This window comes from Chiloscyllium punctatum, chromosome 36, assembly GCF_047496795.1.
Source record: "Chiloscyllium punctatum isolate Juve2018m chromosome 36, sChiPun1.3, whole genome shotgun sequence".
NCBI lineage: Eukaryota > Metazoa > Chordata > Chondrichthyes > Orectolobiformes > Hemiscylliidae > Chiloscyllium > Chiloscyllium punctatum.
In genome coordinates, this window is record NC_092774.1 from 17,161,698 (window position 1) to 17,174,935 (window position 13,238).

The following is a 13,238-nucleotide window of genomic DNA, read 5'->3' on the forward strand; positions in this document are numbered from 1 at the left end:
ATGAAGTTCAATGCAGCTAAATGTGAGGTGATTCACTTTGGGAAGAATAACAGGAAGGCAGTGATCTTGGAGTCCATGTACATAGATCCCTGAAATTTGCCACCCTGGTGGATAGTGCTGTGAAGAGGCACACGGTGTGTTAGGTTTCATTGGTAGGGGGATCGAGTTCCGGAACCGCAATATCATGCTGCAACTATACAAACGCTGGTGCGGCCACACTTGGAATATTGTGTATAGTTCTGGTCCCCATATTTCAGGAAGGATGTGGGAAGTATTGGAAACGGTGCAGAAGAGATTTACCAGGTTGTTGCCTGGTCTGGAGGGAGGGTCTTATGAGGAAAGGCTGAGAGACTTGGGTCTGTTCTCATTGGAAAGAAGAAGGCTAAGAGGGGATTTGATAGAGACATACAAGGTAATCAGAGGATTAGATAGGGTAGACAGTGAAAGACTCTTTCCTAGCATGGTGACGTCAGCTTGTACGAGGGGACATAACTACAAATTGAGGGATGATAGATCTAAGACAGATGTCAGAGGCAAGTTCTTTATGCAGAGAGTGGTAAGGGGGTGGAATGCCCTACCTGCTAAGGTAGTCAACTCAGCCACATTAGGGAGATTTAAACAATCCTTAGATAAGCACATGGTTGATTTTGGGATAGTGTAGGGGGACAAGCTGAGAATAGTTCACAGGTCGGCGCAAAATCGAGGGCAGAAGGGCCTGTTCTGCACTGTACTGTTCTATGTTCCATGTTCTAAACTTAGTGCAGGAGGCTGAAAGAAATGAGCAGCTTTAAAACAAAAACCTCTTGGAGCTCAAAGCTTTCAATGAGAGTCTGAGCCCGGTGTTAAGTTCAGCTAACCTTTATTGCAACCCAACTTTGTTACAGCTTCAGATCCCACCAGCAAAAAGGCAGAGAAACAGCAGGTGCTTTTTGAACAGCTCAAGGTCAAAGTGCACACACCACACCTCCCCTGTCCCACCCCCCTCACTGTTTTTACTATTGGCCAGCACCAAGTTGTCCCTTTGTAATTGGATCCTTGGTACAGCTGTAACCCGGAGGAAGTATTGCCTCACTCAGCAATTTTAACCCATACCCTGTCTCCAAGTAAGTGTCTCCCTGCTCATTTGCCAGGAAGGGGCAGTGTAGAGTCAACCAGACTGCTGTGGGTCTGGAGTCAGGTATAGGCCAGACCGGGTAAAGGATGCAGCTGGAATGACTGAGTGAATCCTTTCCCCCAATGGTGGTTCCCTTCCCTAACGAGGGAGAGAGGGAATCACATGGGGGCTTTCTCTCCCACACCACCCCCTCCCTGAAACGGTCTCATGGTTAGATTCCGAACTCCACATTTCTGACCGAATACCGATTCTGCCATCTGTCGTGGCAGGATTTGAATCCGGCAGACCTCGGAACCGGGTTGATAGTCCAATCGATAATGGCACTCGGCCGTCATTCCTTCAATCCCCCTGCGATGGCACGTGAACTCGCTGGTGCTTCCACAGGTTGCAGGAGTAGGTGAAGCCCTTCCCGCACTGAGAGCAGGTGAACGGTCTCTCCCCGGTGTGGATCCGCTGGTGTCTCAGCAGGGTGGAAGATGTGCTGAAGGCCTTCCCACACTCGGGGCAGCTGAAGGGCCTCTCCCCCGTGTGGACCCGCCGGTGGGTCAGCAGGTGGGAGGTATACCTGAAGCCCTTCCTGCACTGAGAGCAGGTGAATGGCCTCTCCCCCGTGTGGACCCGCTGGTGAGTCAGCAGGGTGGAGGAATTGCTGAAGGCCTTCCCGCACTCGGGGCAGCTGAAGGGCCTCTCCCCGGTGTGGACACGTTGGTGCCTCAGCAGGGTGGAAACCTGGGTAAAGGCCTTCCCACACTCTGGGCAGCTAAAGGGTCTCTCCCCCGTGTGGACCCGCTGGTGGGTCTGGAGGTTGAAGGAGCAGGTGAAGGCCTTCCCACACTGAGAGCAGGTGAACGGCCTCTCCCCCGTGTGGATACGCTGGTGGGTCATCAGGGAGGAGACGTGGGTAAAGGCCTTCCCGCACAGAGAGCAGCTGAAGGGCCTCTCCCCCGTGTGGATACGCTGGTGACTCTGCAGGGTGGAGGAGCAGGTGAAGCCCTTCCCGCACAGAGAGCAGGTGAATGGCCTCTCCCCCGTGTGGACATGTTGGTGCCTCAACAGGGCGGAGGAATTACTGAAGGCCTTCCTGCATTCAGGGCAGCTGAAGGGCCTCTCCCCCGTGTGGATACGCTGGTGGCTCCGCAGGTTGGAGGAGCAGGTGAAGCCCTTTCCGCACTGAGAGCAGGTGAACGGCCTCTCCCCATTGTGGACACGCTGGTGACTCCGCAGGGTGGAGGAATCGCTGAAGGCCTTCCCGCACTCAGGACAGCTGAAGGGCCTCTCCCCCGTGTGGACACGCTGGTGCCTCAGTAGGGTGGAGACCTGGGTAAAGGCCTTCCCACACTCTGGGCAGCTGAATGGCCTCTCCCCCGTGTGGACCCGCTGGTGGGTCACAAGGGTGGAGGAATTACTGAAGGCCTTCCCACACTCGGGGCAGCTGAAGGGCCTCTCCCCTGTGTGGACCCGCTGGTGCCTCAGCAGGGTGGAGACTTGGGTAAAGGCCTTCCCACACTCTGGGCATCTGAAGGGCCTCTCCCCCGTGTGGATACGCCGGTGACTCTGCAGTGTGGAGGCCTGGGTAAAGGCCTTCCCACACTCTGGGCAGCTGAAGGGCCTTTCCCCCGTTTGGTCCTGCTGGTGGGCCAACAGGTGAGAGGAATATCTGAAGGCCTTCCCGCAGTCGGTGCAGAGGAATGGCCTCTCCCCCGTGTAACTGCGTCGATGAGTCTCCAGGGTAGGTGGGACAAGGAAGCCTTTCCCACAGTCACCACACTTCCACAGTTCCTCCACAGGGCGGGATTCCTCAGGTTCCTCCATGGCCACAGCTTCAGCTGCACACAAACACGTGTAGAGCCCCTCCCTGCCGTGAAGTCCCCTTCCCAGGCCGTATCACTGTTTCAGGCTCCACACACAGTGCGCTGCAACAGTGGGATCTCTCGTCCAGTCCCACTGATGCTGAAAACGTCCTCAAACAGGAACCAAAAAGTGTAGATCCCTCTCACAGAAATCACAGTCAAAAATCGTTGTGGTCCCGATGGATTCAGAGACTGTCAGACATTGACATCAAAGTGAGGACTGCAGACACTAGAGAGTCAGTCAAAAAATGTGGCGCTGGAAAAGCACAGCAGGTCAGGCAGCATCCGAGGAACAGGAGAGTCAATGTTTCGGGAATAAGCCCTTCATCCGTTGATTTTGAAACTTCAGTCTTCAGATTTTCATATACTCTGCAAAAAGAGATTACAAAAGTCATCACTATCAGTACAGGGTAGAAATTCAGAACAAGCAATTCTACTTTCTGTGGAATAATCTTTTGTTGTTCCACAAAACTGAAAGTACCATCCCACTCTCCCATCCCCTCTGTTCTCACTGCGCTCTAACTAATTCCCCTGAAGGTGCTGATTCAGGATCTTACAGGGGCAGAAAAAGCAAAAACATCAAGACTGACATCTCTCTGAATTTTGGATACCTCCACCTGAAAGTTAATATCTTTCACAACATTGGGATCCTGCTGAGAGTGAGCAGGTCTGATTTTGGGAAGCAATAAAAAAGTGTCAATTCAGCTACAATGCAGCTTCTTGAGGAAGGACCAGACACAAAATGGTTAATGACACCGGGAAGGTGGGAGCAAAATGAGACATCAAGGCATTAACACAGACACACTTCAGTCAAACTCTTCTGCTCCCAGTCAGGGCAGAACATGCTCTCTACGAGAACTCCCTTGCTGGAGGGTCCCTTGGAGACACTTCAACTGGACTTCATTGAGTTGGAGAAATGAGTTGAGTTGCTATAAATATGTTTTGCTTATTGTTGATGTCTTTTTGAAGTGGATTGAAGCCTACCCTCCTCCTAACACTACTGCTGAGACTGTGATGAAGATTTTGTTTAAGGAAATAATTCCCCGCTTCAGTATACCTGCGTGCATTCGCTCAGACAATGGACGACACTTTGTATGTAATATTAACGGAGAACGGAGAAACCTTCCAGGTTTTACTTCCCACCCCTATGACGGTCACAGTCGCTGGGCGCTCAGCTTGCGTCCAACTGCACCGTTGTCAATTGAATGGCCGCACCAATCAGTCCCCGATTCCATTCTATTTGTCAGACTTCCTACTGCCGATCCTGTGAAGAGAAATATCACTTTCCAATACCTCCGGTCTGTGTATACAAACAGCTGGTGTAACACTGCCTGGGGTACAGCAGGCCTTATGTGGCACATGGACCTGGAATGGAACCCTTCCCTTGTGCATTTATAGGCCTTTTCTCTTTTCAGAACCTGATACTGTCACCAAGACCATGAACAATAGAGCTAAGGGAGAGCCCAATGGGAACAGCATTCTGAGGACCATTGTCTCCCATACACTGCGAGTGCTCAAGTCACTTGGCCCATTTTGTACAGTGCTAAAGCGACTCCTCTTGCAAAACGTTGACCCTATACTCCTGTAGACCTGACCAGACCCCCTGCTGTAACATTTCAGTAACCTATTTTGACAAACTCTCCCTAATATACACCAAACCAGACTATTATTTCTTCAGCTAAGGTAAAGCTACCAATTTCCTTGTCCTGGATGGCAAAGATGTCCCTCATAAGGTCACTATCGGAGCCCTTGTTCCCACAACAGTACCTTGTCCAGGCCAGTGGACAAGTCGATGGAACCTCAGCCAACCTTGCTCCAACTGAAAGGATCCCAAGGGACTGGGTGACAATACAGGACACCCGATAGGCTGGGGAATCCAGAGTACCCTGAGGTTGGAAGGATCGGCAGGGGTGACAAGTCAACAGAACCTCAATTCCCTCTTTTGTGGCCTGACCATTTAAGGAAATAAGAGTAAAGAGGCTCTGGAACAGAGTAAACTGGGATTATCAGACCTGTGTCTTTACTCTATGCAGAATCGGTGTGCCTTAGGCTATATACTCGCCCGGGAGGGTGAGGTCTGCACCATTGTCCAAGATAAACGCACTATGGGCATTCCCAATCTCACTGGCAATATTAACTAAGATACAAGAAGTGATCCAGGTATTCCGTGACAGAATGACTGAAGGGACCAGTTGGGGAAACTGCAGATTGGGCCGATGGTACAATTGGCTTATCAGTTTAGCTATGTCTGTTTGTCGGTATTGGTATTGTTAGCTATTTAATTGCTAGGCTTATGAGGTCCCTTAGTGATATAGATTTGCCCCAGAAGATGTTCCTTTCGCGATCTGATGGCTCACCCACACGTGTCGATGGTGATGATAAATATGACCAGATAAGCTGTGAAGATGGTGGTGCTGCTCTACAGGATGTTGATGGCTGGACCACCTTGAAGGGCATTCGTTTGGACTAGCCTTCTCTTTCAGTGATCGCGGTGCAATCAAAGGGAGGAATGAGAGTGTGGGCATCTGGGTGATAAAGTCTATAGCCTTAAAACTTGTCTTTAAACATTCAGACTAAAATGTAATGCTGAATTATTGAATACATTTACTGCACTAGAAAATAAACAGGCAGGAAGGCTCAGAATGAGGAGAGAACTTAAAGATAGGGACACCTGGGCTCACCAAGTGATAACAGGATGCTGTAAGGCAATGAAGAACGTTTGCCTCAGCATCGGTGAATCTGTGTGAACAGGACACCAAGTGATAACATTCACAGCCGTTCCCTTGTGAGACCATTTTAGTGCTGAGACTGTTGAATCCTGTAGAAAATTAACTCTTAGTGCTTATCTGCAATGGATTGAAATGAATTGCATTTTGGGACTTGATGATGATATTGAGTATCCATTACTGGTTATTAAATACAAACTCTGTAAAAGGAAATATTGATAAAGCTTTACCTTACTTGCTGCAGGCGAGGCTCCAGCGGAGGAAACAGGCCGCGGACACACTTCCGGCTTCGGGATGGCCACGCCCACTGGTCCAGGTCCTGGTCCCGCCCCCTCCTCCGCCAACGTCACACGTCAACGCCGCCCCTTCCGAACGCAGTTCGTAAGCCCCGCCGCTTCGGGACAAAGCCCCGCCTCTGGGAACCAAACCTCTTTCCCCTCCTGCACCAAACCCCACCCCTTCGCCGCGATCCCCGCGCGAGTCAAAACCACGCCCCCCTCCCTCACTCGCAACCGCCCACAAAGCCGCGCGCGTCCAGGCTGGACGCGCCGCATCGTCCGCTGAGCCTCGCCCCGCCTACCAGCGCGCGTACCTCACGAGACACGCCCCGCCCATGAGCACCGCCCTTCCGCTAAAACCCGTCCCCCAGGCTAAACCCCGCCCCTCCTGGTAAACCCCGCCCACCCAGGTGTATTTGGAAGCACTCGCTTCTGCAGCGCTGCTCCTTCTGCGGGTGGCTGTGCTGCAGGATCATAAGACACAGAATTAATAGCAAAACATCACAGTGACTTGCAACCGATGCAATGTTTGGCACAAACCTGCACCGCTGCTGAATCCTTCATCTTTTTGAAGGGGTTGCAGGTTTCAGTTCATCAATATATAAATTCCAGAACTGTAGATCAGATTCCCTACAGTGTGGAAACAGGCCCTTCGGCCCAACAAGTCCACACCGACCCGTCGAAGAGCAAAACACCCAGCCCCATTCCCCGTCACCTAATACAATGGTGCAATTTAGCGTGGCCAATTCACCCTAACCCACACATCTTGGGACTGTGGCAGGATATCCACGCAGACGTGGGAGGGGAATTGAACCCGGGGCTCTGGTGCTGTGAGGCAGCAGTGCTAACCACAAAAAAAACAGGTGACATTTTCTATTCTTCAGCGGTAGCAGCAACCCAGGAGTGGGGAGTCACTGAGTTGAGGTTTTACATTTGAAGTTGGAGAGCAGAGGTTCCTGGGAGAGGAGGGACGACTTACTTTTATTTTCTTCCTGCTGTATAAGTCAGAGGGTACTGTTGAGGGGGGAAAACGTCCTACTAGGGGTATGCACTGGGGCCCAGGTCTCTTGCACCAGAAGGAAAGGAGGGAAAGCAGGAGAGTATTAGTCATTGGGGAGTCGATACTTAGAGGGTCAGATAGAAGGTTTGTTGGGAACGAACAAGACTCGCGGTTGGTGTGTTGCCTCTCAGGTGCCAGGGTGCGTGATGTCTTGGATCGTGTCTTTGGGGTCCTGAAGGGAGAGGGTGTCCTGCCCCAAACCTTGGTCCACGTAGGTACCAACGACATAGGTAGAAAGAGGGATAGGGATGTAAGGCAGGATTTCAGGGAGCTAGGGTGGAAGCTGAGGGCTAGAACAAACAGAGTGGTTATCTCTGGTTTGTTACCCATGCCACGTGATAGCAAAGCAAGGAATAGGGAGAGATATTATCTGAACACGTGGCTGTAAGGATGGTGCAGGAGGGAGGGTTTCAGGTTTTTGGATAATTGGGGAAAGTGGGACTTGTACAAACAGGACAGTCTTCACTTGAACCAGGGTGGGAAATTTGCTGGTGCTATTCGGGTGGGTTTAAACTAGCTCAGCAGGGGGATGGGAACCGGGGGGTGTAGCTGCAATGCACAGGAGGATGAGAGCAGGAAGGACAGGGACAGGATTTCAGGGTCACAGGAATGTGCTGGCAGACAGCGAAGTGGTTTGAAGTGTGTCTACTTCAATGCCAGAGTATCCACAATAAGGTAGGTGAGCTTGCAGCACAGATAGGTACCTGGGACTTGGATGTTGTGGCCATTTCGGAGACATGGATAGAGCAGGGTGAGGAATGGATGTTGCAGGTTCCAGGGTTTTGATCTTTCATTGAGAACAGCCAAGACGGTAAAAGAGGGAGAGGTGTGGCCTTGTTAGTCAAGGATACTATAACGGTGGCTGACAGAACGTTTGATGAGGACTCGTCTACTGAGGTAATGTGGGCTGAGGTTAGAAACAGGAGAGGAGACGTTACACTGCTTGGAGTTTTTTTTAATAGGCCTCCGCAGAGTTCCAGGGAGGTGGAAGAGAGGATGAGCAAAAATTATTCTGGGTAGGAGTGAAAGGAACAGGATGGTCATTAGGGGGGACTTTACCTTCCCCAACATTGACAGGAAATGCTTTCACTCTAGTACATCGTATGGATCAGTTTTTGTCCAGTGTGTGCAAGAGGGTTTTCTGACACAGTATGTCGAAGGGCCAACAAGAGGGGAGGTCACACTGAATCTGGTGCTTGGTAATGAACCAGGCCAGGTGTTTGATTTAGTGGAAGGTAAGCACTTTGGAGAGAGTGACCATAATTCAATTAGGTTTCATTTAGCGATGTAAAGGGATAGGAACATGCCACAGGTCAAGAGTTATCGATGGGGGAAGGACAATTATAATGCAATTAGGCAAGACTTAGGATGCATAGAATAGGGAAGCAAAATGCAGGGGATAAGGACAATTGAAATGTGGAGCTGGTTTAAGGAACAGATATTGTGTGTCCTTGATAGGTATGTCCCTGTCAGGCAGGGAGGAAGTGATAAGGTAAGGGAAGCGTGGTTTACAACAGAAATTGCATCTCTTGTTACAAAGAAGGAGACGGCCTATGTGTTGATGAGCCAAGATGGTTCAGATGAGGCGATGGAGAGTCACAGATCAGCGAGGAAGGATTTAAAGAGAGAGTTAAGAGCAAAGAGAGGACATGAGCAGTCTTTAACAAATAGAATACAGGAGAACTCTAAAGCTTTCTATAGGGATGTGAGGAATAAGAGGATGATTAGGATAGGAATAGGGCCAGTCAAAGACAGAAGTGGGAAGTTGAGTGTGGGCCCTGTGGAGATTGGAGAGGTGTTAATGAATATCTCTCATCGGTCTTCACTCAGGAAAAAGAGAATATTGTAGAGGAGAAGAATGAGGTACGAGATATTAGACTCGAAAGGATCGAGGTTAGTTGCACACAGGTGTTATCAATTCTGGAAGGAGTGAAAGTAGACAAGTGCCCTTGGCCAGGTGGGATTTTTCCAAGGATTCTTTGGGAAGCAAGTGAGGAGATAGTAGAGCCTTTGGCTTTGATATTTGAGTTGTCATTGTCGACAGGTTTAGTACCAGAGTGGAGGATTGCAAATGTTGTGCCCTTGTTCAAGAAGGGCAGCAGAGATGACCCAGGTAATTATAGACCAGTGAGCCTTACTTCTGTTGTCGGAAAGCTTTTGGAAAGGAATATTAGAGATAGGATTTATAATCATCTAGCAAGCAACAATTTGATTTCAGATAGTCAACATGGTTTCATCAAGGGCAGATCGTGTCTCACAAACCTCATTGGGTTTATTGAGAAGGTGACCAAGCATGGAGATGAGGGTAGGGCAGTTGACGTGGTGTACATGGACCTCAGTAAAGGTTCCACATGGCAGGCTGGTGGAGAAATTGCAGAGGCATGGGTTGTTGTGGGCTCACCCAGTGATAACAGAATGCTGTAAGGCAATTAAGAATGTTTACCTTAGCGTTGGTGAATCTGTGTGAACAGGACACCAAGTGATAACATTCACAGCCGTTCCCTTGTGAAATTAATGATAGTCTTTGAATCTGACCCTGAAACAAGATTGGGTACTATCCATAGCTTTGTAATTAATGGTTGGATCTTGTCCATTATAATGGATTCTTACTTCCCCTTGCAAGCGGGGCATTCACAAAATACATCTTTGCTGTCTTCAGCGTTCAAAAGAGAGAGACAGAGACAGAGACAGAGACCTGCAATGGATTGAATTGAATTGCATTTTGGGGCTTTATGATGAGAGATTTTTATTCCAGGCTTCCAAAGAGTATGATTTCCAGGACAAACCAAGAGTGAGGCTTTACAGGTCTGAGTTCTCAAAGGATTCCCTGGGCCACCTCAAATCTCCACTTTAACATGGGAGGTAGGACAAAATGGCTTCTGCTTGGCTAACTCGGTGGGACTGAGTCAGGCAGATACGACTCAGAACAAACAAGAAACCTCAGACGGATGTAAGTCCAGTGAAAAAAATTGCAAATGCAGAAGTAACAAATCTGAACCTAACCATCAATCACAGAAGTAACGTTTAATCCTAACCACCAGACAGGACAAATACGATTCCAAGAACAGGTTGTCTACAAGAAATTATGCTAGATTAGATTAGATTCCCTACAGTTTGAAACAGGCCCTTCGGCCCAACCAGTCCACACTGACCCTCCGAAGAGTAACCCACCCAGAATCGTTTTCCCTCTGACTAATGCACCTAACACTGTGGGCAATTTAGCATGGCCAATCCACCTGATCTGTACATCTTTTGACTCTGGGAGGAAACCGGAGCACACCCACGCAGACACGGCGAGAATGTGCAAACTTCACACAGACGGTCACCCAAGGCTGGAATCGAACCTGGGACCCTGGTGCTGTGAGGCAGCAGTAGCTAACCACTGAGCCACCGTGCTGCCCTAAATGCATGAGGACCTTGCAGGATCTGATTGGTTGTTACTATGTGATCATGCTCAATGTCTGACTCTGAACAATGTACATAAGTTCTATCCAAACTCTGTAAAAGTCGGCGGATTCTTTTGGCACTCTAGGAGTACTCATCGGTGGCTCAGTGGTTAGCACTGCTGCCTCACAACACCAGGGTCCCAGGTTCGATTCCAGCCTCGGGGGGCTGGCTGTGTGGAGTTTGCACATTCTCCCCGTGTCTGCGTGGGTTTCCTCCCACAATCCAAAGATGTGCAGGTTTGGTGAATTGGCCATGGTAAACTGCCCGTAATGTTAGGTGAATTAGTTAGACAGAGATGGGTCTGGGTGGGCTACTCTTCAGAGTGTCGGTGTGGACTGGTTGGGCCGAAGGGCCTGTTTCCACACTGTTGGGAATCTAATCTAATCCTTCTGGGCTGATCAGAGTCTACCGACCCGGTCGTATCATAGAATAAACTATTGCTTGTATGATTGACAAAGAGTCATTTCCAGGTGTGTTTATTGACCAATCCCAGAAATCCAAAGATCCGGACAGCAGTCCAGATCAGAACAACCAGATAGGAAATGGTTAATGTCCCCAGGATGTGGGGAGCAAAATAAGACACCAAGGCATTAACACCAACACCAGGGAGAACCTGAACATACAGACGTGACAAACATTAGTGGCAAGCCAGAATCACAGATGTACAGCACAGAAACAGTCCCTTCAGTCCATGCTGACCAGATATCCTAAATCAATCTAGTCCCACTTGCCAGCACTTGGCCCATGTCCCTCTAAATGTTTCCCAACATATACCCATCCAGATACCTTTTAAAGGTTATAATTGTAGCCACCACTTCCTCTGGCAGCTCATTCTTTACACACACCACCCTCTGTACATAGGAGTTTCTCCTTCGGTTTCTTTTAAATCTCACCATAAACCTATGAGCAATCCCAGATCAAAGATCCAAAAATGTGCAGGTTAGGTGAATTGGCCATGCTAAATTGCCCGTAGTGTTAGGTGAAGGGGTAAATGTAGGAGTATGGGTTTGGGTGGTATACGCTTCGGCGGGTCGGTATGGACTTGTTGGGCCGAAGGGCCTGTTTCCACACTGTAAGTAATCTAATCTAATCTAATCTAAAAAAGATCTTGTCTGTTTACCCTCGCCATGCCCCACATTATTTATACAAGGTTGTGGGGTCATCCCTGTGGGATATAGGTAAAGCAGTGTTACTTCTGCAACCATAATTGCTTCTGCAGGGGGAGAGGGGCGGGGGGAGAGGGGCGTGGGGGCGGGGGGGAGAGGGGCGGGGGGAGAGGGGTGGGGGGGAGAGGGGCGGGGGAGAGAGGGGCGGGGGGAGAGGGGGGAGAGGGGCGGGGGGAGAGGGGCGGCGGGGCGCTGGGGCGGGGCGGGGCAGGGGCGGGGCAGGGGGGGGAGGGATTGAGAGGTAAATTTCAGGTTATCCGGTATATGGTGATTTTAAAGAATATCAAGGGTCTTTTAAGAAATTACTTGTAGCTGACCACAAAAAAAGGGCAGCGGGGCATTTCGTAATAAGCTCATAGTTTGTAGGTCTGCTTTTTCCACTATCAAGATAGTAAAGGATAATCTCAGAAGTCAGACGGTTAGATAAGATAAGAGGAACTGGATAAAATAACAGGAAGGCTGTAACGAACAAGGACAGCCAAATAAGGCAGATTTAAAGAAAAACAAGCCAGATAATTAATAAGTATGATAGGCTTAGGCTTGGGTGCAGGGAATTACCAAATGAAGGTATAACGGGCACAAGTAATAACTAAAGAAAGGGATAGAATGAAATAAACACTTATGATAGGTTTATTGCTCAGTGTAAGGGTGCCGAGAGACCCCTCAGAAAAGTATGAAAAGCTCTGTATTTTACTGTCGGATATGTTTCTCTTCATACAGACACCCATCTTGCAAGATGTTCGAATAAATGTGCTGCTTCAGAACTCTTTGACTCAGACTGAAAATTATTGATTAAGTGGGGTTCGTTTCTCAGTGCACTATGGATAATTTAGCATGGCCAATCCACCACAACCTGCACATCCCTGGGCACTATGGGTAATTTAGCATGGCCAAACCACCCTAACATGCACATCCCTGGGCACTATGGGTAATCTAGCATAGCCAATCCATCACAACCTGCGCATCCCTGGGCACTATGGGTAATTTAGCATGGCCAATCCACCCTAACCTACACATCCCTGGGCACTATGGGTAATTCAACATGGCCAATCCACCACAACCTGCACATCCCTGGGCACTATGGGTAATTCTACATGGCCACTCCACTTTTGATTAGAGTGGTGCTGGAAAATCACAGCAGTTCAGGCAGCATCCGAGGAGCAGGAAAATGGACGTTTTGGGCAAAAGCCCTTCATCAGGAATAGAGCCGGCAGGGTGGTGAGATAAATGAGGGGAGGGTGGGGGTGGGGGTGGGGAGAAAGTAGCATCGAGTACAATAGGTGAATGGGGGTGGGGATAGGTCAGGGAGGGGGGTGGGGAAGGTAGCAAAGAGTATTGAAGAGTAAGGAATTCTGTTTTGAAAGCCTGACCTTGCAGCTGCAGGCTGTCTCTACTCCTCAGGCCATCATACTGTGCTGCTTCATAGAATGACAGATTTGTTCTCTCTGTCCCTTATCGGTAATTAGAGCCTAGCTGAACCTGCAGTATAAGATAACATTCAGTTTTGTAGACATTAAGAAATGTAGGTCTGGACAATGTATGTGAACCTTACGACTGCCCCTCAGTTGCATAATTAATGGAGAGTGGGGCTTGTGTT

General features: G+C 49.3%; 1 protein-coding gene across 1 annotated transcript in view; it reads right to left on the reverse strand.

Moving 5' to 3' along the window:
• Positions 1-852: 852 nt before the first annotated feature.
• The window catches only part of LOC140460832 (uncharacterized), a 174,377-nt gene continuing 161,991 nt past the window's right edge, over positions 853-13,238 (reverse strand). Inside the window, exon 6 of the mRNA XM_072555487.1 lies at positions 853-2,582. Within this exon, the coding sequence (XP_072411588.1) occupies positions 1,454-2,582 (1,129 nt within the window). The 3' untranslated portion in view covers positions 853-1,453. The remainder of the gene's footprint in view (positions 2,583-13,238) is intronic.